Raw genomic sequence first — 26302 nt, 5'->3', positions numbered from 1 at the left:
CATTTTAGGGAAAGCATTGATAAGCACATGTGTGTCCAGAGGAGGGCAGCCAGGATGGGGAAGGGCCCTGTGTCCATTCCACCTGAGAATCAGTCCAAGAAAGGTAGAATTAGATGGAAATTATAAAGAGGCAAATTTACACTAGACATCAGGAGAAAATTCCTAGCACTGAGAACTGGCCCAAAGTAGAGCTAAATAAATGCCTTGGGAGATGGGGCCTCTTCCTTACAGAAAGTCTTTAAGCAAGACTATGTGACTGCTTGTTTTGTTATAGGGAAGACTCTTTTTTTTCAGGTATGGGTTGGACAAGATGGCCTCTAAGGAAGGTCTTTCCTACCTTGAATCTATTCATAATAGACTTATTATGTACTTACTGTGTGCCAAGCACTGTGGTAGGAACAGAGGCTACAGAAAAGAAAGAAAGGAAGGAGGAAGGAAGAGTTCCTGCCCTCAGGCAGCTTCTGTTTACTCTAGTTGTACTTACAGCAAGCAGCAGGGGGGTGATGGTCTGCAGGGGGGAACGAAGTATACACTTTCAGACTTGGATGACGTGTTGATATATTTTGTTTAACGCACTTTTTTTAAAAATAAAAGAGAGTTCTGTTTTGGGGGTCAATGGGATGGGGTCCATGGGAAGCATCAGTGATATTTAAAAAGAAGAGAAAGGAAAGGAAAAGGGAAAGGAAGGAAGAAGAAAAGAAAGGAAAGAAGGAAGAATACAATGAAAAAGGAAAAGTCCAAACATCTAAGAGGCAGCATGTCTCTGTAGTTACGGTATAGGTGGCAGGAAGGCCTGGGTTGGAATTTTGTTTCTGACGCTTACTAGCTGTGTGACCCTGGCTAAGTCATCGACTCCCTTGATCTCATGTACTGCACCATCTTTTGCCTCTTTTTGTATCCCCAGAACGCAGTATAGTGCCTGGCCCATAGAAGGTGCTGAATAAATGTTTATTAATTGATTGGTCATAGATTGTAAGCCACATCAGGGAAGGGTGCTCGCATACTGGAAGCTCTCCATCCTGATAAAATGACAGATTCTGAGTATCTGCGTAAGAACAGCTCATGCACCAGTGCAGTCCTTTCCTCCCTCCTGTGACAGAGGAGGGCAGAGAGCGAGGTGGGGGGAGCAGGCATGGGGCAGGGAGGGGTCCCTGGCTATTGCTTCAGCTGTCTTCGTAGAAGGACAAAATCAGATTTGAGAGGAAGGAGCGAGAGAGCCCAGGAGGAACCTAGGAGCCAGGTTCTGAGCCTTGACCTTCCTAAGGAGGCATGCTAATAAGAATGTCGGCCAGGGGCAGCCAGGTAGCACAGTGGATAGAGCACTAGTCCTGAAGTCAGGAGGACCTGAGTTCAAATCCAGCCTCAGACCAAACCCTTGACACTAACTGTGTCACTTAACCCCGATTGCCTAAAAAATAAATAAAATTTTAAAAAAAGAATATCCTGCATCTCATGATCTGGGTTGAGGGAATAGCACCCTAAGGATACCATATACACCATATCACCACACCTTCTACTCTGTGGGCCTACCTGAGTAGCTAAGGAACACTAATAGATTTATCCATCACCACTGCCTTCCTCAAAGGTGTTAAGCATTCAATGACGCTGTGGGATGATGACATATATATATATATATATATGTATGTATGTATGCATGCATGTATGTATGTATACATGTGCATATACATATATATACACACATATACATATATGTACATATACACAGATATCTATAAACATACACATATATAAACATATACACTCATATGTATATAGGTAAAATCATACTATGCTTATTTCTACTTGTTATCTGTTTCTCTGAAGGTGGATAGCATCTTCCTTCATAAGTCTAAGTCTTTCCTGTTTTTCTAAATCAACCAGCTCATATTTCCTACACCATAATATTACAACCCAATCTCATTCTGTCTGAAAGATTGCCGATGAAAACTTCTTCCTAATTTTCTGCATTCCTTCTGTTCTTGGCTGCATAGGTTTTATTTATACAAGAAAATTTTGATTTAAAATAATTGACATTATTAATTTTACACTTCAGCAATTCTCTCACCTCATAAAATGGTTTAAGCTCTGATACTACTAAATCTGCTTCCTTTACATCTTTCACCCCCTGGTTTCCTTGAAGTTCCTGACCTTTTATTCTTCTAAATGAACTTTGTTGTTGTTTTTCCTAACTCAGTAAGATAATTTTTTAGTAATTTAATTGAGATGGCATTACATAAATGGATTAGTTAGGTAAAATTGTCGTTTTTTAATTGTATTGGCTTTACCTGCCTATGAACAATAAATATTACTTCAATTATTTAGATTTAAATTGATTTATATAAAAATGTTCTATGTTTATATTCATATAGTTGTCTGCTTGTTTCTTTCCCCTTAAAAATGGGGGTAATAATAGCGCCTAAATTCCAGGATTGTTGTGAGGATCAAATGAGATTTACAAAATGCTTGCATGAATGAATACCTGGCAAGGTACACAGCAGGTGCTCAATAAGTGTTGACTTCCTTCTTTCCTTCCTTCCTCTCTCCCTCCTTTTTTTACTTCTTCCCTCCCTCCCTTCCTCCGTTCCTTCTTCCCTTCCTTCATTCCTTTCTTCCTCCTTCCCTTCTTTTCCTCCTTCCTTTCTCCTTCCCTTCTTTCGTTCCTCCCTTCCTTCCCATCTGTTGATTTACACATGACTTTTCAAGGTTTTTGAGGGCTATAGCTGAGATACTGTAAATCATAGAATTATTTGGTAACTATGGGGAGGTCGTATATTGCTTATTTGGGTCACATCTAATTGAACTATGGATTTGAGATTTTTCTTAACTGAGTTAGGGGTGGAGCTCTGATTTGAAGCTTTTGAAGCCATAGAAGAGAGATAATATCTCTAAGTGGACACTGCCCCTTGCTGGAGGGCATGGGAGATTCAGCTGGTTTTGGGTGAGTCTACTGAGAGAATGGACTGAAGCCTAGTGGGCTCTGCAACTGCTGGGAGCTCAGTGGAGACAGCAGCTCCCTCCTGTTGCATGAAGAGCTAGCTGAGCTTCTTGCTCTTTAGCGCCATCTAGAGGCTGAGAGTGACTGAGTATAGAAACCTACTGCAAGATGCTCTGGAGGCTGATTGGAAACTAAGTAACGGGTTCGCTTCCCTTTGGTGTTAACCACATCCGAAAAGGGGGAAAACCTCTCATGGGCTTGCTTGTGTCTCTTTCTGGCTTGAGAAAGAGAAAAACTCCACAGTGTCCCCAGAATTGTTCAGCTCTCTGGCTTAAGGCAGCTTTTTGTTGCAGAAATAGGCCCAGCCAAGGGAGTAGACCTGGAAAGCCGCAGACCCCAGACTCAGGGCTGCTGTTTCACTTAAATGGTGTAATGTGACACTTTTACTAAAAGAGCTTACTGCATCAGTGGCACAAGAGTCACAGAGAAGGGGCATTGCCTAGAAGGAGAAAAGAAAGGCTCAGGGAGAGAAGCAGATTACATGAGATACAGACTGTTCCCTAAAACAGATGATAATGATGATAAAAATACTGATAGTTGGCATTTATGTAGTGTGTCAGGAGCTGGGCTAAGCACTTTACAAATATTATCTCAGTTAATCCTCAAAACAGTCCTTCGAGGTAGATTATTATCTAGCCTGGGAGGCTATTATTATCCTCATTTTACAGTTGAGGAAACTGAGGCAAACAGGTTTAGTGACTTGCTCAGGGCCACACAGTTAGGAAGTGTCTGAGGCCGGATTTGAACTCCAGACTTGATGCTCCAGGCACTGCAACCCACCTAGACTGTTAGACATCTAGGTCTGCAGTCCAGATTTGTGAGTTGCCCTGGGCACGTGTATTTCTCTACATATGTACTTCATTGTTAAATGCTTGCCCACTCTCTATCACATACTCTGTGTATATTGGTGGGAGAGTACAATCCAGGTTTTTTTGTCATATTTTTATTATTCCTGCTTTTGATGAATAAATGTTAGACTGATTTTGATTGGTTGCTTTTACCTTCTATACTTAGTAAATGTTTCATGTTTATGAATGCATGGTATCATAAGTAACTGATTTGTTGAAATGGTAAGCATATGGGTGGGGGCTTTGTAGAATAGAAGGAATATATCTCTCCCTAACCCCAGGACCCTGAGAGTGAGTTGTAATAGCATGGCGGTCATGTCCTACTTAATATCCCTGGGAAAACTACTCAGACCTGCTAGCATGAATGTAGTTTGGGGTGAATGAGATACAGAATCAAGTGGCACATTGGGTGCCATGTTGGATGCCACACCTAGGGACTGCACTAGTTGGCACCATGTCTAGACTATACCATGTCAAGTCTAGGTAATGGCTAATGGGCTAGTCTGACTGGATTGTAGGGTATATGAAGGGGACTAATGGGAAATGTGACTAGAATGGGAGGAGAGAACTTGATTGTGGAGAGTTTTGAATGTGGGATTGTAGAGGTTGAATTTTATCCTAGAGGCAATAGGGAACCATTGAAATTTCTTGAGTGGAAGAGGGTCACAGTGATATTCTAAGAGCCCTGTGTTAGGAAGATGATTTTGTTAGAAGATGGATTGGAAGAATTTACAGAGCGCTTGCAAAGCGCATAGGGTTTAAAGTGATATGAAGATGAATGAGACAGGGCTTCTGCCTTCCAGGAGCTTACAATTCAGCAGATGATTTAAGGCTTGTACCCAAATGGCTCTAACACAAGGTATGGAAGTCATAACATTTATGTTGAATGCTATCAAGAATTTAGAGTTGGGAGATTCTAAACTCCAGCTAGGGAATCAGAATACTAATTAATCATATGGAGGCTAACATTTATAAAGTATTTTAAGGTTTGCCAAAGTCCTTACATTTATGATTTCACTTAATCTTCACAACAGCCCTGGGAGGTAAGTACTACTATAATGCCTATTGTATAGATGAGAAAACTGAGACTGAGAGAGGTGAAGTTGTTTGTTCAGCTTCACAGAACTAATAAGTTTCTGAAGAAGGATTCAAACTCAAGTCTTTCTGACTCCCAAGTCCAGTGCTCTATTCCCTCTGCCAAATTTCATGCTATTATATATCACATGGGAACGTAGAATTTTTTCACCTTTTCTGCTTCCTCATCTAGAATTCAACCAATGTGGAAAATCTCTCCCAAAGACTTACCCAGACTGAAGTAAAAGAAATGCTAAGTTTAGGTTAATGGATGGATTCCTGCTTATTGTATTTATTCAGACAGGTCTGAGAAAATGTGGATTCTCCTTTTTGTTGGACTGGTGATATGGAAATTGTCAAGTCTTTTTGACTAAGACTTGGGTGATCCAAGTAACACCCCCAAGGCCCTCATTAGAATGAGACCCTCATTATAATATTCGTTCTCTCCTTACTTGTTGACCGATCAGAGTTGATTGCCACCCTCAGGAACACCTTTCAAAAGCATGTAACCTGTGAGCCTACCACCATGAAGGAGCTGTGGCATTCAAGAGTGCCACTGACCAGGGCAGCTAGGTGGCGCACTGGAAAGAGCACCCGCCCTGAAGTCAGAAGGACCTGAGTTCAAATCCAGCCTCAGGCCAAACACTTGACACTTACTAGCTGTGTGACCCTGGGCATGTCACTTAACCCCAACTGCCTAAAAAGATTTTTTTAAAAAAGAGTGCCACTGACCTTTCATTAAAATGCTAGCATTATTATCAAAATAACTACCCAGAAATTATTTCTCTAGAACTTTTTAAACATGCACTCTGGTAAGTGCTGGGGATACAAAGAAAAACAAAAGACAGTCCCTGTTCTCAAGAACAGGAGCTTACAGTCTAATTGGCAGTATAGTATAGTGGATAGAGAGCCAACCTCAGAGACAGAAGACCTGTGTTCAAGTCTTGCTTTTTACATTCTGGCTGTGTCACCCTGAGTAAGTCTCTGTGCCTTAAGAAACTCTGGAAGACTATAAACTGCAGAAAAGGGGTCAACCTGAATTGGTGGAGGGTGTTTCCTTACCAGGGAATCTTCTAAACTAGAGAAATCCCACTTCTAGACTCTCTCCATAGATTTTAGAATAAGGGGACTTTGGGATTAGGAGACAACTGTATCAACTTTTGGCAGGGGAGGGGATTTGTTTGTTAGAGCTATGGAGGAGCCGCCTTTTGAACATTTTTTTCTCCCTCCTTGTCACCTTCATTTCAGGTGGCCCCACCCAGATGGACATCAACATCTCTCCAACTGGAATCCACCCAAATGGCTCCCTCTTTGTCGCCAGGGGCTCCCAGGTGACCTTCAACTGCAGCAGCAGCTCCTACCCACCTCCCGTGGTGGAGTGGTCCTTCCAGCAGTCGGGGTCCGGCAGCGAGCCTTTTGGGGTCAGCAATGAGACCTTCAGCTACTTTGTGCTCCACAACATGTCGCCCACACTTCAGGGGAATTACACGTGTTTGGCCACAAACATGCTCAGCAAGAGAGTTCAGAAAGTGACACTGAGCTCCTGGTGTATTGTACGTAAGAAGTCTTTGCTCCTGCCTGTTGCTGGGACCACACTTAATCTGGAATGCCCACAAGCTCATCCATCCATCCCCTGTGGTCCTCGACGCCTCTGTATCGTCATGCACCCAAGCAGTCTTGCATAGGCTTACACGTATAGTCACAGATTTGGAACTGGGGAGGAGCTTAGATGCCATTGAGCCCATCTGCCTCAATTTACAGATAAAGAAACTGAGGCAAAGAGAGGTTACATGACTTGCCCAGGGTCATACAGCCAGTAAGTGTCTGAGACAGGATTTGAACTGACATCTTCATGACTCCAAGTTCAGTGCTTCAGAGCCACGTTGTCATTCATTGCTTTCCCTTAAAAAATGGTATTTTCTTTTGTTTTTACACCCATTATTTGCCCTTAATCTCCCTCCTAGCCTTTTGTGGTAAAGAATAACATTTAAGCAAAACCAAGGCCAAGTCTGGCAGGTAATACCCCATTCCGTATCCAAGGTCCTCCACCTCTCTGCTGAAAGGAGAAATGTGTGGTTCATTTGACCACTTCTCCAGAATGGAGATTCTTTATTACAGTTCATCAGAGTCTTATGGACTTTTTATCATTTATATTATTGGCACTGTGTATATTGTTCACCTTGTCTGCTTTCTTTACTCTCCATCAGTTCATACAAATCTCATGTTTCTCCAAATTCCTCCTATTTACTATGTCTCCTGGTACAATACTATTCCATCATATTTCTATCCTTTACACATAGCATGAGAGGAGGCAGCATGGTAAAAGAATGTAGTGGTATCAAACACAAATAGAAAGGAACTTAGAACACCACAAATTGACGTTATCTATGTTAACCTCACAGTACCAGACTGTAATTTGCAAAGCAGTTGATATAACTGCATTGGGAATTCCTTATACCAATGAAATTACAGGTTCAACCCAAAAGAAAAAATACAGCATGGTATAGCAGAGTCAGGAAGACCTGGGTTCAAGTCCTGCCTCTGACACAGGCTGTGTGACTCTGGAAAATCTACTTAACCTCTCTGTGCCCCAGACAATTTTAACTCGGTAAGCTACAGAAACTTTGCAGTCTGCATTATGGAGACAGTTTTCATACCAGGAGCTTCCCACACTAGATGAAATCAGAGGCCTGGACAAAAAAAATTAAAGAGTACTAAAATCAGTACTAAAATCTCCTAGGCATACATCAGTTGTGTGGGGTTAAAACAAAGGACTATAATGAACATCAAGGGGAAATAGACCTTGGATTAAAAATTTATACTTACCATCCACAGAAGGGAAAATCTGCATCTATAAAGGAAAACATTGACCATACTTCTTAGGAATCAATACTTGTCCTTTTGCTAGAGGAGAGAGGAAAGTTTTGTGATAAATGGAAAAAATATAGCTTGCCAACTTGCAGAGCTAACTAGGGCAGGGTGATCTGGGCACTTGCCCAGGGTGCTGAATTTTGAGAGTGCTGAAAGTATCTCTAGGCTCTCAGCAGCGTGGGAATAACACAAATTAGCATGTTACAAGAATGATGAGTTAAAATAGAAAACAGAGGGTGGGCTAGGATGAGCTCCTCTCTTATCCCACCCTGCTCTGTCTGCCCCCACTACTGAGTATATACTTTGAGTCACTTGTTCCAGGCATAAAAATCTGCACTTAGTTACATTTCTGCCCATTTGCTTTACTTATGAGAAAAAAAAGATGGAGTTGTTTTTTTTTTTTTGAGTTGCCCAAGGTTTCAGCTACATCAAGGTAACTGGCTTCGGCTGATCTTTTTGCTGTCTCAGCCCTGTCGTGTTCACAGATGGCCTGGTGCCCAAGGGAGCCAGCTAGAGGTGTCCTTGTGCTTCACAGATCCTCCTTGGTCAGCCCCACAGTGCTGGGTGGAGACGGCCGCCATGGGGTCCATGCTGCAGCTCATCTGCCGATGGTCTGGAGGGTATCCAGATCCTGTCTTCCTGTGGACAGAAGAGCCAGGGAGCTTGATCTTGGGCAATTCAAGTTTGGGTGTAGAGACACTCAATCGGTCCCAGTTGTCTGACGGCAAGAAGTTCAAGTGTATTGGAAATCATATTGTGGGGTCTGGAATGACGGGAGCCAACTGTGCAGTCCAGATAAGTGAGTATCCTGTGGAAGAGGGGTTGCTATTCCTTCATAAGCTATCTGGGAAATAAGGAGTGTTTGGGGGCTTCCCCCATCTCTTCCCCTGTCTTTCCTTCTGTTTATTTAATCAGCTGTGTTGGTTCTACCTGTGTGTCTAGTGAGCTCTAAAAACTTCCATTCTGACCATTCGTCAGCCTGTTTCCTAAAGGTACAGCCAGGAAAACGCCCACATGTGGGGAAAATGCCAAGCACTAAAGGAGGAAGGTCCTTCTTTTTCCATGCACCCATATAATACACACAATCTTCATTTCTGACTTTCAAAATCCCTTTCTTTTTTTAAAAAAAGTTTTATTGATGTCTTTCTTTTTATGTCACTGTCATTTCCTGAGCCCTCCTTTGTAGCAAAGAAAAACAGTTAAGTAAAATTAACAGAAAGTGACTGATTCTGAAAGCAGAGGCCATTCAGATATTACGTCCCTATAGCCCACCGTGTTACACCTCTTTACTGGAAGGACAGAAGGGAATAAGCATTTTTATAGTGCCTACTGTACACCAAGCATTGTATAAATATTATCCCATTTCATCCTCACAGCAACCCTATGAGGTAGGTATTGTTATTATTGTCATTCTGCAGTTGAGGGAACTGAGGCAGACAGAGGTTTGGCAGCTTACCTGGAGCCACACAGCTAGCAGGTATCTAAGGCTGGATTTGAATGCAGGTCTTCCTGATGCCAGGTCCAGGCTCTATCCACTGGGCCACTTAGATGCCTCAGAAGTGTATTTCCCTCTCTGTTCTCTGGTACTAAAGTTGGTTATTGAAAATAATCCAAGTAATACTAGGGGATACTCTAGTATTAGGGTTGTTACATGGCACCATAGTACATAGAGCACCAGACCTGGAGTCAGAAAGACTCATCTTCCTGAGCTCAAATCTGACCTCAGACAGCTGTGTGACCCTGGGCAAGTCACTTAACTCCTATTGTCTCAATTTCCTTATCTGTAAAATGAGCTGGAGAAGGAAATGGCAAATCACTCCAGTATCTTTGCCAAGAAAACCCCAAATGGGGTCACAAAGAGTCGGACATGACTGAGTTGACTAAACACTCTAATGCTATTGCTATGGTCATTGCAAGTGATAGTTCCCTTATGGTGTTGTTTTATTTATATTATTATCATCATTGTATACATCATTTTCCTTAGTCTGCTTTCTTTACCCTGCATCAGTTTATAAAAGTCTTCTCATGCTTCTCTGAATTCCTCATAGTTGTAGTTTCTTAAAAACATTGTTACATTCATACTCTACAGTTTGTTTAGCTGCCCACAATTGATGGGCCCCCATTTTGTTTCCTGTTTCTTACTATCATAAAGTGCTGTTCTGGATATTTTTGTATATTTCTTTCTGTCTATGACTTCCTTGGGATATATGCTTAGTAGTCAATTTCCTGAGTCCTCACCTTTTTTTTAGGTCTCATTCAGTTGCCACTTATTTCATAAAAACTTCGCTGATCCCTCCAGCCAAAGCCTTTTCTCCCTTCTCAAATATTCTTTGAGTCAGTATCGTAGATTTAGAGCTGGAAGGGAGGCCATTAAGTCTAGCTTTATCACTTTACAAATAGGGAAACTGAGATCCAGAAAGGTTAAGTACCCAGGGTCACATAGCTATTAAAGGCTTGAGGTGGTATTTGAACCCAGGTCTTCCTGACTCCAAATTTAGTGCCCCTTATATGAATCTTTCCTTTGTCCTAGTTTATCTTATACTAATCTGTGCATGTTGTCTACTCCACCTCCTCCCCATAAGGACAGGGGACTCTTCAATTTTGTCTTTGTATCCCCAGTACCTCACCAGTCATCTTGACTTTTATTCCAGCCACTGGATGTCAATGACTGTGGAAGAGAGAGAGAGGCTGACAACTTTGTGCAACTCTGCCTCACTTAAATTGAGATATAACCCTGTGATGTCATTGATCCTTTTTGAAACAAAGGAGGAACAACAATAACTTAGTGGCGTGCTTTGTGCATAACAAGCATTTAATGTGCATTGAACAGGGAAACTAGAGGTTCCCTGAGAAAGCTTGTAAAGGCAAGAGATTCATGAGCAAATCCAGGTTTGGGGGATTCCATGTTGTGGACATGGATTAAAGAGATAGGTTTATACCCTCCCTCATCACTGCCCTCCCCATACCCAGAAGAAGCACAAGGCTGACTCTTGGCAAAATTCCCCCGTAGATGAAGCCACCTCCCTTGTTCCCTGTGCCTTAACCGAGGGCTCCCGTTCCTTCCACTGACTGTTCCCCGCTTCTGTCAAGGTAAATAATAACAATAATGGCTAAAATCTCTATGAGGGAGCCCTGGTGAGGTGTATCAAAATTATCAGAACCAGAAAGACCTGGGTTCAAATCCCACTTCTGACATATATTGACTGTGTGACTCTTGGCAAGTCCCTAAACTTCTTAGGGCTCTAGAGCAGTGGTGGCAAAGTCAAATAGAAGCATATATCCCTTCTGGCAGCATAGTGATTCAGAAAACCACAAACTAATATTTACTATGTTTTATGTTTTATTTTTATTTATTTTGTTAAACATTTCCCAGTTACACTTTAATCTAGTTTGGGTTCAGTGTGATGGAGTTTGACATTTCTGCTTTAGACAGCCCTCTGAGGGGCAAAGAAGGTGCTGACCTGCATTGGTAAAGGGAACTTTCTAATGTGGGATTTCCCTATATCAGTGAAATTACAGGTCTAGTCCCTACCTCTAACATTTATATAGCAAGTTAAGGTTTGCAAAACACCTTATGCAGATCATCTCATTTGATCCTTACAACCACCCTGTGAAGTAGGTACTAATATTATTCCAGAGGGAGGAAGCCAATTTATTATTTTTTTTAATTTTTCTTAAGGACCTACTATGCACATAATGTGCTGGACATTGAGGAATATGAAAATAAAAACAAAATGGTCCCTACCCTCAAAGAGCTTACATCCTACTGGGACAATGCAACATTTATTCATTCAACAAACCTTTATTAAGCACCTACTATGTGTTAAGCATGAACAAAAATGAAACAGCTACTACCCTCAAGGGGTTTACTTAATTCTATTGAAGAGAAGCAACATGAATATAGATAAGTATATGCAAAATGTATCTTCTAAGATACAAGTATCTTCTTAGGGGATGGATGGGATTAGGCTATTCTGGGTTATAGTAGAGAGATGCTTATTAGCTTTGTAATCTTGGGCAAGGCACTGAACCTCTGTCTGCCTCAGCTTTTTTTATCTTTAAAATGGGGGTAATAATACCTCCCAAGTGTATTGTGAGGATCATATGAAATAATATTTATAAAGGTTTTGCAAACCTTCCAAGTGCTACATACTGATTGTTATTATTACTATTACTGGGCAGCTAGGTGGCGCCATAGTGCATAGAGTGCAGGGCTTGGAGTCAGGAAGACTTTTCTTCCTAGGTTCAAATCCAGCCTCAGACATTTCCTAGCTGTGTGACCCTGGGCAACTCACTTCACCCTGTTTGCCTTAGTTTCCTCATCTGTAAAATGGTAAATGATAAAATGTAGAATGGTAAAAAGGAAATGGTAAACTACTCCAATATCTTTTTCTAGAAAACCCTAAATGGGCTCATGAAGAGCTGGACACAACTGAACAACTACTATTGTTATTGTATGGTAGGTACATTTGAGCTGATCCTTGAGTGAATTAGGGATTCTATACTCAGATAAATAAGTGTAAATTATTTGAGAGAGAGAGAGAGAGAGAGAGAGAGAGAGAGAGAGAGAGAGAGAAAGAGAGCCAGTACTGGGGGAAGGAAAGAGATCAAGGAGGGCTTCAAGGAAGGGTAGTGAGACCTGTTCTGTGCTTAGAATAAAGATAAGGATTGCCAGAGGCTGAAACAAGGAGGGTTTGCATTCGAAGCAGGGAGAACAGCGCATGCAAATACTTGGAGGTGGGAAATAGGTTGCTGAGTTTGGAGAACAACGAGTAGGCTAATTTGTCAGGAATGAAGAGTGCATGAAGGAGAATTCTATGTACAACTGGAATGGTTCTACTGGAGAATCTTAAAAGCCAAGCTTGACAACTAATTAATGTGTAGACAGGAAAAAGTCAACCAAGTCTGAGTTTATGAACCTGGATGCCTGCAAGGATTCTGGTGCCCTTGATACAGCTAGGGCAGTTGGAAGACAGGCTGGTTTGGGGGTAAACGATGATGAGTTCTTAAGTTTGAGATGCTGCTAGGACATTGGGGTGGAGGTGTCTAGCAGGCAGCTGATAGTCCCAGCTTGTGTTTCAGGAGAGAGATCAGATTTGGATACAACAATATGAGGTCATCAGCATAAAGGTGATCATTAAATATATGGGTGGAAATAAGATCATCAAGGAAGAAAGAGTAGAAAGAGAAAAGGGCCTAGCCTGAAGGAATACTCATGCTTAAGAAGGTCATAGAATCATAGATTTAGGGCTGGAAGGGGCTTTTTGTTGGTTTTTGAGTCATTTCAGTTGTGTGCAATCCTTTGTGACCTCTTTTGGTGTTTTCTTGACAGAGATACTGGAATGGTTTGCCTTTTCCTTCTCTGGCTCATTTCACAGATGAGGAAACTGAGGCAAACAGGGTGAAGTGACTTGCCCAGGGTCACACAGCTAGTAAGTGTCTGAGGCCAGATTTGAACTCAGGTCTCCCTGAATACAGGACTGGTGCTCTATCTACTGCACCATCTAGCTGCCCATGAAAGAGATCTTAAAGATCATTTAATGTATGTGTGAGGAAATTCAAGTTAGGTGATTTTCCCCAAATACAATTAGCTGGTAGTCACTGCCCGGAGTTTGAACCCAGATTCTGCCACTGCAAATACAATGTTCTTTCCATATCATTGGAAGAATCAGAGAATTTGAGAATTAAAAGGGTCCTCAGTGCATTCAAGTCTAACCTGTCCTTGACAAGTGATCGTCCAGCTTCTGCTTGATGACATCCAAGGAGAAGGACCCACCCTCTCCAGAGGCAGGCTCTTCCACTTTGGGACAGCTCTAATTATTAGAAAGTCTAAACTGACCTCTTTAAAACTACCAAGTTTAGGGGTAGTTAGGTGGCACAGAAGATAGAGCACTGGCTTTGGAGTCAGGAATACTTGAGTTCAAAACTAGCCTCAGACACTTACTAGCTGTGTGACCCTGAGCAAGTCATTTAACCCCAATTACCTAAAAAAAAAATGTACTAAGTTTGGTAGATTAAAGCCAAATTTTGGAAAGAGTTCAAAGCCAGACTGAAGAGTGAATTTTTAATCTAGTGGCTTGGGGGTCATCTTACTCCCCAAATTCTAGTGAAGTGATTCCTAGCAGCAGTGAGGTACAATGAAAAAGTGTTTTGGATTGGAGTCTGAACCTGGGTTCAAAGCTTTGGCACTTTCTGTATAACTTTGGGCAATTGACCTAACCTCCCTGGGCCTCAGTTTGCTTCTCTGTAAAATGAATGGGGTTGCACCAGACGGCCCCTTGGGTATCACCCAGCTCTGCAATCCCATAAGGAAGAGGTTTTGCTGGAATTCCCCCTGGAATTTCAAGCTAGGCTCAAGCTTAGGTGTATAAGCATCTCTCTTTCTTTGTCTCCTTCTTTATGACCACCAGATGGGCCCACCCTTCAGTCCGAGCCAATGAAGACCTGCTTCTTGGGAGGCAACGTGACCTTCACCTGCGAGGTATCTGGAGCCAACCCGAAGGCCAAGATCTCCTGGCTACGGAATCTCAGCCAGCCAGAAGTGGAGATCCTACCCGGCACACGTTACCTGATAACACACAAGGACTCAGTCTCCACCCTCACCATCCTCAACTGTTCCCAGGAGGTGGATGAAGGCTACTACGTCTGCAGGGCAGAGAACCCAGTGCGGGTGAGGGAGGTGGACATCTGGCTGACTGTGAAAAGTAAGTCTGACCCCACTGGCTCCCAAGAGCTGTATGGTAGGGGGAGGGGAGAAGGTTGTCCGGCCTTAGAATGGACAAGAGGGTGATGCTTTGCTGATGCTTTCTCCACAGTAGATAGACCAGAGTCATCATAGCTTTAAAGATGGAAGAGACCTCAAAGATCATCTAGACTAATCACCCCCTCAAAAAAAATTATTACAGAAAAGGAAACCAAAGCCCAGAAAGGCGATTTCTTTAACCTGTAGTTAGTGACAGAATCAGGATTCAAACCCAGCTCCTCTGACTCCCTAGCCAGTGTTCTTTCCAGCATACCACCTGCCTCATCATTGCCAAACAGCTGAAGCCAGTTGCTTCATTCAGGAAGCCTGGGGAGGTAAGGACAGATTCTCAGGGATACCAGAGCTGTTGTTCAAACCAATGTAATGTATTTATTTAAAAAGAATTCCTTGAGCACTATAGTAAATGCCAGGCACTGAGCTAAGTGCTGTGACTAGAAAGATAATCAATAAACATTTATAAAGTGCCTACTATGTGCCAGGCAGGGAGCTAGGTGCTAGAGGTACAAAGACAATCAATAAGCATCTATTCATTGCCTGTTCTGTGCTAGGTGCTAGAGATATGATGACAATCAATTCACAGGTAGTTATTGAAGTCTACTGGGTGCTGGGTTTACAAAGACAGCCAATCACCCGTCATTTTTTTAAATGCCTACTGTGTGCCGGGGATGCAAAGACAACCAACCAATCATCATTTATTAAATGTCTACTCTGTGCCAGGCATTGAGTTAGGTGTTGATGATGTAGACCAAAACACGATGCCTGCCCACAGAGAGCTTATATTCTTTTTTTTTTTTGAGAGCTTCTTTTCTAAGCTCATACTTGTGGATAGTGATTTCACATGGTTTTTTTAATCTCATTTTTATTGATGCCTTTTGTTTTATGTCACATTCATTTTCAACCCTATCTTATTATCCAGCACCCTCCCCTACCCATTGAGCTATACCTTATAACAAAAATTAAAAAAGAAAAGGGGTGGGGATGGGGGAGCAGTTCAGTAAGGAATGCACCCACCAATGGAGGATATGCGGCATCCCACACCCTCAGTTCCACATTATGGTCGTTAGGGGAGAGAGGTGAGCCAGGTCTCCCCAGATGCTAGCGTTTTCCTCTCTCAGGTTGCCTTCCACTCTTCTCTCTTCAGTATGTGCCTAGTTCACGTGCTGTCTCCTCTACTTAAGCTGTTGCTGGTTGGGAATCATATGAACCATGCACTTGGTCTTTATAAATTCCACAGTTCTAGATAATTCATTGGCATCTTGCATTTCTTAAAAATGACCAGAGATTGCTGTTCTGATGAGGTTTTGGTGGGGGATGAATTGTACATCTCCCTAGCACTTAGAACAGCCCCTGGCATACAGTAGGCATTTAATAAATACTTATTGACTGACTGACATATGTTCCACAGGGGACTGTTTGGCTTACCTTTCTGTAGCTTCAACCCTTAGCACAGTGCTTGGCCCCTTCTTCCCGTCCCATTCCCCATTCCAATCATTTCCCTATGAGGCAGACAGGATGTTAACGGTCTATTGTCTGAGGACCTGCCTAGACAAGGACCTGGCTCCTCACCGGGCCAATGCCTAGATGATGAATTTTTGTTCACAGCAACCTTCGAGGACCAGCTCTTACATTCAGTAGGAGTCACGATCTGTTTTGGTAGAAGGAATTTCCCACATTCCATTATCCAACAGGGATGACAGATCCTTGAAGTACTACAATGAGAGTCAGTTTGAACACATTGGATTATTTCCATTTTTTGGAAGAGGAAACCAAGATACCTTGCCCAAAGATGTCAGTCTGTGACTCAGTAAGAAATAGAAGGTGGTCGGGCCAGGAGGTGGCAAAATGACTCTTCAGTCACATACATGAGTGCTAGAAATAATGGCCAGCATTTATTTAGCACTTTACAAATATTATCTCCTTTGATCCTCATAACAAATATCTGCTATTGTGATCCCCATTGCACAGATGAGCTGTAAAACTAAGACTCACAAAGATTAAGTGACTTACCCAGGGTTTCACAGCTACTAAGTGTCTGAGGTAGGATTTGAACTCAGGTCTTCCTGACTCCTCATTCAACACCTGCAGTATCTCGCTACCTAAAAACCATGCTTTGTGTATGTCTTTTCTCTACAGAGCCTTTGAACATCGGGGGCATCATGGGAGCAGTTGTGATCTTGCTTCTGTTGGGAATGGGGACAGTCTCAGGTTTTATATTGTATTACAGTCCAAATATTTGCCTGAAAGGTAAGAGATACTTGGTATTCTTCAGAGTATCCCCAAAGGAAGCCTAGAGAAGAAATTCCCTTCCCTCTTCCTAGCCTAAATGCTGCCCTTACAGGTTTCTCCACTGGGGCCAAAATGTGAGATTCTGCCTAGCCTCCACATTGCCTCCCCTACTTTCCAAATGGGCACTCAAGTTCAGAGCTGGATTGGAGCATTTTCCCATGTGCATACTTATGAAAATGTCCTATTTATTAAGAACTTGTTCTAACCTCAAATAAATGACAGTAAATACTAATCTCTCTCTCTCTCTCTCTCTCTCTCTCTCTCTCTCTCTCTCTCTCTCTCTCTCTCTCTCTCCCTTCAGTAGGAAACAGCCTCAGGTGAGTCTTTGTGGGCCTGGCTCTGGGCCCCCCCCCCAAGATCTTCCCCAGTTCCCTCCCCTCTTCCTCAGTTGGTCATGCTACTTCCTCCCTCTTAAACTTCCTTTGGGTTCATTTAGATCTACTTTGCAAGCCCTTCTTTGGGTGTGCCATGTCCCCCTAGGACAGAAGCGTGTTGAGGCCCAGGGATCGTTTCATTTTATCTTTGTGTCTTTAGTACCCAACACACACTGTCCTGACCATTGTACAGGATTGATAGAAGTTTCTTTAATTGAACTGGAACAAACCAAAAGGCCATGCCCATCGACTTGGGCTAATTCTGCCTCCTTCATCGTCCTTTGCCGTCTTTTAATTTTGAGTGAGTCACAGATCCTGGGGAGATTGGTTTTTACAAATGCCTTGTTTTGGGCAGGCAATGTGAACTTGAAACAGTGTATGAAAACCAAATCATCCTGAATGCACTGAGGGAGCTTGCTACAAAGGGGAATGAATCCCTTTATTGTAAAGCAAAGATAATGGGCTAATAGCAACCCAGACTGTTGGAGAAGGACAAAGTAAAAAAGCAGTTGATTTTTTTTTTTACTTTGGATCAATACCAGTCTTCTTTATCCTGGAGATATACATATGTGTAAAATGTTATATATAATGTTATATATTAAGATATTATGCACTGATATTATATATGGATATATTATATATTTATATTATGCATTTATTTAGGTAAATTGAATTTTCATATCTTACATTTGCTTAAAGCAAGGCGCACCAGTATTCATTTGATATCAACACCTCTGGAGTGTACACAGTTCAACCCAGAAACCTGCATCAGAGCAGGAATCTCTCTCTAGTCATTTTTAAGAAATAAAAGAGGCTGATGGAATCCTCTGAAATTGTGGAATTTATAAAGACCAAATACATGGTTGATCTGGTTCCCAACCAGCAACAACTTCAGGGAATGGAAGGGAAAAGCATTTGTTAAATATTTGCTGGGTGTAACTATGCTAAGTCCAAGGGATGCTGATAGAAAATCAGCCAGTCTGACCCTGCCCTCTAAGAGCTGCCACTCTATTCGGGGGAGACAATACCTGAAGGTGAGCTCAGATCTGGGCAGGTGGCTAGGCCCATAAAAGTGATTGGAATGAATAAAAGTATTCATCATCAGATGTTGCTGCGTCTAGTAAGAAACCTTACCTACTGTCTCATCCTGGAGAGGCAGGTAAGGCCCCGCCCCAAGAGCAGGAGCAGCATCTAATTTTCTGAGATAATCTTATATTTGCTCAGCTTTGGTTTCGACAAGAGTTACATCTGCCAAAGGATTGTTCGCGTGATGGGGCTTCCCCCCAGGTCCTTTCTTTGGAATGGTGGGGATCTGGGACCATTGTGCTCCCCCTTCTTCCCTTCCCCACCCCCAACTACTTCCTTGGGAGAGCGCTCTGCACAGCCTTCCCTTCCTCCTCCTCCTCTTCTTCCTCCCCCTTCTCTGTTAGTAATTCTAGATACTTGGATCTTGAATAGCTTTTGGCCCAAGACAAACAATACTGGTACTCTGTCCTCCTCCTTCTCTTCCTCCTCCAACAATCTGGATTGATTTTTAGCCCATAATTCCTCTTAAATGCTGGTAAATGACTGACTCCCTTGGGTTCTGAACTCCAGTGAGCCAGATACCGGAGCTTTGGATGACTTAAGATAAAAATAATAGTGATATTAGCTATGTTTAGGTAGCACCTACTATGTGCGAGGCACCGTGCTAAGCACTTTATAATTATTACCTCATTTGATCCTTATATCAATTTGGGGAGGTAGGTGCTATTATGATTCTCATTTTGCAGATGAGGAAACTGACACAGAGGGTGAAATGACTTGCCCAGAGTCACATAGCTAGTAAGTATCTGAAGATAGATTTGAACTCAGGTCTTCCTGACTCTGTGCCCAGTGCTCTATGCACTGTAATAATAATAATAATAATAATAATAATAATAATAATAATAATAATAATGATAGGGGCAGCTAGGTGGCACAGTGGATAGAGCACCAGCCCTGAAGTCAGGAGGACCTGAGTTCAAATCCAGCCTCAAACCAAACACTTGACACTTACTAGCTGTGTGACCCTGGGCAAGTCACTTAACCCCAATTGCCTAAAAAAAAAAAAGGATTAAGGACTCTCTTCATCTCCCAGGTGGTTCTGGGAAGCCCAAGATTGCTTGTCCTCAGAGCTCTGGCAGGGGACAGCACAGGGCCTGCCACCTAGGAAGCACTGTGTAAATGTTAGTTGTTTTCATTATTATTATTGTTTACAGTGGATAGAGCAGTGGGCCTTGAGACTGGGAGACCTGAGTTCCAAGTCATCTTCAGACACTTACTAGCAGTGTGACCCTGGGCAACCTTTTGACTTAGTTTTCCCTTTGAGCTTTAGGGGTCAAGACACAAGTGATGTCATGGTCCTGGTCGATTCACAGGATGAGGAGGAGGAAGAGGCAGAAGAAGAAACAGAGGAAAGAGAAGAGGAAGACTTGCCGAAAGAGATAACCAGACATGGCCACATACACCGGGTGACTGCCCTGGTGAATGGGGATGTGGAGCGCATGGGGAATGGTCTCCAGGCCCTCCAAGGTGAGCCCCTTTACCACCTGGTAGCGGAAATTAGCTCACTTCCTGCTCTCACTTCCCATTAAAATAACTGAGCTGGAGAGTGACTTTAGATTTCGTAGGAGATGAAAGAAAGGCATTTAGCTCAAACCTTCCCTAAAACCTGGGTGTTTGAGAGGCAGGGAACAGAAATTAAAACTCATATCAGGGGAAAGCCATGGCCTATAGTGGAAAGAAAACTGGTCTTTGAGGAAGGGCGGAAGGAAAAAAGAGAGGAAGAGAGGGAGGAAGAAGGAAAGGAGAGAGAGTGAAGGAGGGAGGGGAAAAAGGAAGGAAGGGGATTAAAGAAAGGAAATATTCATGAAATACCTACTACGTGCCAGGCACTGTGCTAAGCACTTTACATATATGGTCTTTGATTCTCACAACAACCCTGGGAGGTAGGTGCTATTATTATCCTTATTTTACAGTTGGGGAAACTGAGGCATGCAGAAGTAAAGTGATTTGCCAGGGTCATACAGATAGCAAATGTCTGAGGTTGGATTTGAATTCAGGTCTTCCTGACTCCAGGCCTGGGGCTCTATCCATTGTACCACCTAGCTGCCTTCCACTCAGAACAACCCAAGTTTAATTCCTGCCTCAGACTCTAGCCCTGTGACCCTGAGCAAGTCACCTAATCTTTCTCAGCTTCAGTCACCTCATCTGTGAAATGGAGATGGTAATAATAGCATTTGCTTCACAAGGTCATTGTGAAGATGAAATGAGATAACATAGAAAACATTTTGCAAACTTTGGAGTACTATGGAAATGTTAGCCATCATTATTATCGTTTTCACTCTCACCATCATCATCATTATTATTAGGATTCAGAGGACCTGGGTTCATATTCCCACTCTGTTGCTTTAATGTCTGTGTGACCTTGGGTGAGTCACTTGAGGCTTTGTAGCCCTCAGTTTCTTCCTTTATTAGTAAAATTAGGGTGTTGGACTAGATGATCTCTAAGGTCCCTTTCAGTTCTAAATCTTATAATCCCCTTGGTGAATCAGTTCACCAAATATTTGCTGTTTCAATCAACAAACATTCATGGAATCCTTGTCAACATGGCGTTGGACAGACACACACAAAAAAATACAATGCTCCTGTTCCTTCTCTCTAGGAGATGACAAGAACTGGAGAGAAAAGATAGTGAAAAGTTAAACAATACAAGATTATAGTAGTAGTGTAAGACAACTATAGAAGGGTAGGAAAGTGATAGAAGGTCAGCTGAATAGTGGAAATGCTGGCTGCTGGAGGAATTCAACCGTTGGAAGATGCCACCATGGACTGTTGTGGCCAGAGAAGGTTTGACTGAAGAAGTGGGATTTGAGCTGGGTCTTGGAGGATCCTTGGAACATAGGATCCTAGATCCAGAGCTGGAAGGGACCTTAGAGGTGATCTGGTCCAACCTCTTCGTCTTACAGATGAGGAAACTGGGGCCCCGGGGGTGTGAAGTAACCCTAGCATCTGAGATCTAGAGCCCACTCAAAATGAGGAATGATGAGGAAACTGAGGCTTATCTAGGTAAAGTGACTTGTTCATAGTCACATGCAAGTGCCAGAGGTGGCATTAGAACCCAGATCTTCCTGACTCCAAATCGAATGCTTTAACCACTATGCCAAGCTACTTCTCAACTCCTCTTTCAGTAGGACCTAGATTTTTGAAACGAATTGTCCATTATTATATAGACGCACACCCACTACCCCAGATCACTACCCAGACCCCCGAATCTGAGTCTGTCTTTATTTGTTGAAAATAAGTCCAACCAGGGACAGCTAGGTGGCGCAGTGTATAAAGCACCGGCCCTGAAGTCAGGAGGACCTGAGTTCAAATCCAGCCTCAGACCAAACACTTGACACTTACTAGCTGTGTGACCCTGGGCAAGTCACTTAACCACAATTGCCAAAAAAAGAAAAAAAAAGAAAAGAAGCCCAACCTGTTTCGTTCTTTAGGGCTGGTGGCTGAGGAAGAACACAGTGTACCAAATCACGCGTCAGCTCTTTCTTTTTCTTTTTTGCCGTTCAGATGATAGTAGGGAAACCCAGAGTGACATTTTCCAGGAAGAATGTGACCGACCTGTTTGATGGAAGTTTGTCTTTTCCTGTATGTTGCTGGAGCACCCTCGGAGGATGCTTGGTTGGAGTTTAGCTTTTACCCCAACCTGGGCTCTGAGATCTCTCGCTTTGGCAATGGTTTGGGCCCCTCGGCAAAGATCCCACCTCCCCTTCTGTGCTTTTCTGCCTAATTAGCTTGATTTGCTGTCGGCTCCCTCAAGGATGTTAAAGAGCCGTAGGGACAGGCGAACACTTGGGAGGAAGCCCGAGACGTGGCATCTGGTTTCCAAAGTACAACTTTCCCTGGGAATCTTGGCTCCATCCAGATGTCCCCACTTCCCTGAGAGCACAAGTGAAATGTCTTTCCATAGCCAGAGGAAGATGGTTGAAGGTTTGCCAGCAGCCCATGCTGGTGTACAGAGAAGGGTGTTCTGGGATCCCAGGGCAAGCACCCAAAATGATCCAGGCAATAATCCCTTTGTCACTATCCAAGGAAGGTATAGGTGGGCCGGATTTTCAGGCAAATTTCCACTGGCTGAAAAAAAGGGCAGGATTTGCCAGAAACTATTGTATCTGGGGGGGGACCTTTCTCTCCTTCGTGGGAAATTGGGTCAACTAAAAGTTACAGTCTCTTGGTGAGCAAGACCATTGCTGGCAAGTTTCCTTTGAAGAAGGAGATGTGGATTATTAGAATGGAAGAACTGGACCTGAAAGGCCACAACCTGTGTATCCTTGGGCCTATCACCTCTCTGAGCCTCAGTTTCTTCATCTGGAAGATGATAGAGTGGATGACTTCTAAGGTCTGTTCAAGCTCTACGGATCCTGTGATCGTTCATATCTTTTCCCGGCCCATAGATGAGCCATAATTCTTTTTGGAGAGGTGGGAGGCTAATGAGTTCACAAGGAGATGCTTTTATTTTAACCAGAATGCATAGGGAAATGCTACACAGGGAACAGGAAAAGTGTAATTAGGTGAGCTTCTCCTTTTTCTGCTCCTTAGCCATTGATATGAAAGTCATTGATACGAAAGTAGAACTCGCAGTTTGCCAGGAAACAAGCAGAAATCCAGACTGGTTCTCAACTTTCTCACTCAGCTCTGGTGACTGTGATTGAGTCATGGCTATTCTTGATCTGGTCTTCCCCATCTCTGAAATGGGAATGAGAAAACATCTTTTCTGCTTGCCCTGAGGGGATACTAGGAAGCTAGCCCCATTGGATAACGATGAAATGGAAGGAAAATGCTATGTAATAATAACAAGTGGGAGAGTCCAGTGAGCCGCCATTGTTTTTTTCCACAAGGCCATCAGTGAGTGCATCCGTCAAGCCTTTTACCTGATGGTGATAGAAGATGTAAGGGCTTGTGTTAGGCACTGCATTTGTTTTCCATGTGTACAGATCTGCTCAAGATGGCGCTGGGATGCAGTTTGGGACTGGGAACTTGGAAGGCCTGGGCTTCTCATCTTGCTTCAGATATTCACTTTCTGTGTGAGCATGGGCAAATCACTTTACTTCTCTGAGACTCAGTTGCCTTATCTGGCAAGGCACAAGGGAAAATCAAATGCAGGGCCTTCCATCCCAGGAATCATAGTGTTGTATTTCACCTCTGCACTGGGCAATTTCCATTTTGCTCCATAGCACCCCCACTGTTCGACTACTTCATGTAGTTTCAGAATGGGCCTCCATGACAGGTGTATTCTACCACCTCCAGGAGGCGGATCATAGTCTCGCCTACTTTGAGTCTCTCAGGGCCCGTTTGGTGAAATTCCTGCGCTTGAGAATACTTTCCCTTGGACAACTGGGGGTCGTCTACCTTGATTTAGCAATTGATGTTGTGAACCTAGGAAACTTTCTGCAATAGGAAATGAGAGAAAGCTGTGCAAGGTCATTAAAGATTTCCCTAAATTCCTGTTCCTCCTACAGATATTTTAGTAACTGAGTCAGAACAGAGCTGGGGAACCGTACAAGGCAGGGATTTTTCCACTCCCAAATAAAAGCGTAGTGCCAGCTTGCTATTAGCCAAAGCAACCCTTTAAGCAAGCCATGAGCCATACATGATTGATGTCACTCATGGATGAGTACAGAAGACCTTGGGTGAGATTGTAGGCTCTTAGACATTTCGGATTTTCAAGGCATTCAAAGAAATGGGGCTTAAGTATTTTTTTTTAAAGAACAACAAAAAACAAAAAACCCTTAAATACCAAAGCCTTTTGACAGGGGGACTCTATTCTGGCTTTGTAGGTTATGGTTTTTAGTTTCATCTTTCAATAAAACAGGTATTGCGACTTCATAGCAAATTCAGGAATTCTGCTTACCAGAACTTGGGTGGTAAACATTTAGAGGCTGCCATCTTTTTCTCCATGAGGCCTGGTGGGGTTTGCCTCTGCAAACCTTCCTCTTCCTATCTTCCTACTCTCCTCCAAAGGTAGAGCTTTTTGTAGCTGGTTCCAGTTCTCACTGAAGCCCCACAGTGAAGTTCTTTTATTCAAGCATGGCTGTAATACACACTGGATGGTATTGGCACTTGGATTAATAAAGCACTGCAGACTAGTTGAGAAGACTTCTTGGGTAAAGCTTTCTATAATGATGCATTCAATGCTAACAAGTGTAAATCTTCCATCCTGTGACTAGCCATATTCTGCTATTAGGGCTTTTAAAAAGCACAGTCAGGTATCTCTGTTCTAAATAATTTGATTGTTTTATTTTATGTAGGGGTGGGGATGATGAGAAATTAGTTTTGAGAGCTGTGGTTGGTTTTTTTTATGATTCTGGAATAAAATTATTTTTCAATAAATAGTTTTTGTAATCTTTATTTAGATCTGCTGTCTTTCCTTTAAAAAAAAAGTTGGTATTTTCCACTGGCTTTACTTAAGAGTTTAAGATGTTGCATAATCTACTGCCTCTCTGCCCTCGTTTGATATATTTTGGTATAACTATGAAGATAAATTTGGAAAACCTCTCTAGTCTGCCAAAATTGGTTTTCCTTGCTTTCCCCAGACAGCCTTGTAAGCCTCTGCATACCCCGAGTATTCCCCAACTCCCTATATCTTCTACTTCATCACCCTTAGAAACAACACTTTTTGGCCTAGTCTGTTTTTTCTTCCTCACATCCACATGCATCCTCATCTCTGTATTTATTTTTGATCAGAGCCTCTTAGTTCTCTGGACTTTCCTGAGGACTTCCATGAATTGATGATGCACAGTGAAGTGAGTGAAGTTAGGGGAAAGTGGATTAGATGATTTCATCATTTCAAAGATAACACAATTTTGAACGTCTTAAGAATTCTGATCAATGCATTGACCGAACAAGATTCCAGAGGACCAAAGAAAAATCATGCTACTGTGGTGATTAAAAAGGTTCAAGAGATATAGGTTCTGGGTAATTTAATAATTTCATTAATAAGGCCAGTACATTATTAATAAAAGGATGATCATTTGTCCATCTCTCTTAGACCAAAGACAATCATGGTGGCAGGTTCATAGTTTATATATCCTTCAGAAGAGGAGTAGGTGTTCAATAAAGGTTTGAGAGTGACGCCATGTCACCGATGATGAGAGATTTATCTCTACACCCAGACCACCCCCAGCCTTGGGCAATCTATTCAAAGAATGTATGTCCTACCCAAGCCTGAGCTTGGAACACAATGGCTACTCCACCAGGGTGGAGTCTTAAACAAGAAAGTTGGCCAATCACATTATCAGCAAAGTCCTTCAAGAGACTGAACTTTTAAAAATCAGGACTTTAGAAGGGGAGAACTCTGGATCTCCCCAAATTATTGGTTATTAATAATCATTTCTCTCACTACCAGTTTCCTGATAGGTGATGGACTCTGGATAGAGATTGTATGTAACCAATGTGGGAATTTGCTTTGCTTGGCTAGGAAACTTTGTTACAAGGATTTCAGTTTTTTGTTTTCTGTCTGAGAGTTAAGGATAGTATTTCTCTTCTCCCGAATAGAGTGGAGAACAAAATAAAGGCCAGAAGGAATCACAGGCTAGCAGGACAACTTCGAAAGTTACATGCTTTGATTTTGCATGTATGGTTGTCATATCACTTGTCTTCTCTGCGGGCGAGGGTAGGATTGGAGGGAGGGAGAGAATTTGGAACTCAAAATCTAAAGAGAAGTGAATGTTAAAAATAAATAATAAATTGAAAGAAGAAAGTTACATTTTGCATTTGTGATGTGCTTAGAAATACAAATAGAGATTCAGTCTCACGTACAATCTTTTGTCCTATATTGTACATGGAAATGATCATTTTATTTGGTATTTAAGTACAAATAAAAAAATAGGAATTTTTTTTTAAAAAAACTCTTCTGAGACTACATATCTCCCTACAATTTGAAGGGCTTTTGATGGTGGTGGTTGGGGAGTATGTGGGGTTTTGAAGTAAGTGGGTACAATATACTAAAAGGGATTTGTGACTGCAAGAGGCCAGACGTCCTGGCCCCACTAACACTTATTGATTTGCTAGT

At 42.5% G+C, this 26302-nt stretch overlaps 1 protein-coding gene across 1 annotated transcript in view; it reads left to right on the top strand.

Annotated features, from left to right (window-relative positions):
* VSIG10 (V-set and immunoglobulin domain containing 10) overlaps positions 1–24639 on the top strand; it is a 32384-nt gene extending 7745 nt beyond the window's left edge. The window contains 8 exon segments of the mRNA XM_021007961.2: positions 6166–6447; positions 6450–6470; positions 8324–8587; positions 14199–14492; positions 16685–16795; positions 17139–17154; positions 19568–19764; positions 21802–24639. Of these exon segments, the coding sequence (XP_020863620.1) occupies positions 6166–6447; positions 6450–6470; positions 8324–8587; positions 14199–14492; positions 16685–16795; positions 17139–17154; positions 19568–19764; positions 21802–21860 (1244 nt within the window). The 3' untranslated portion in view covers positions 21861–24639.
* Positions 24640–26302: the final 1663 nt, after the last annotated feature.

This window comes from Phascolarctos cinereus, unplaced genomic scaffold, assembly GCF_003287225.1.
Source record: "Phascolarctos cinereus isolate Bilbo 61053 unplaced genomic scaffold, phaCin_HiC Scaffold_4;HRSCAF=312, whole genome shotgun sequence".
NCBI classification, from domain to species: Eukaryota; Metazoa; Chordata; class Mammalia; order Diprotodontia; family Phascolarctidae; genus Phascolarctos; species Phascolarctos cinereus.
This window is presented reverse-complemented; position numbering and strand designations above follow the sequence as displayed.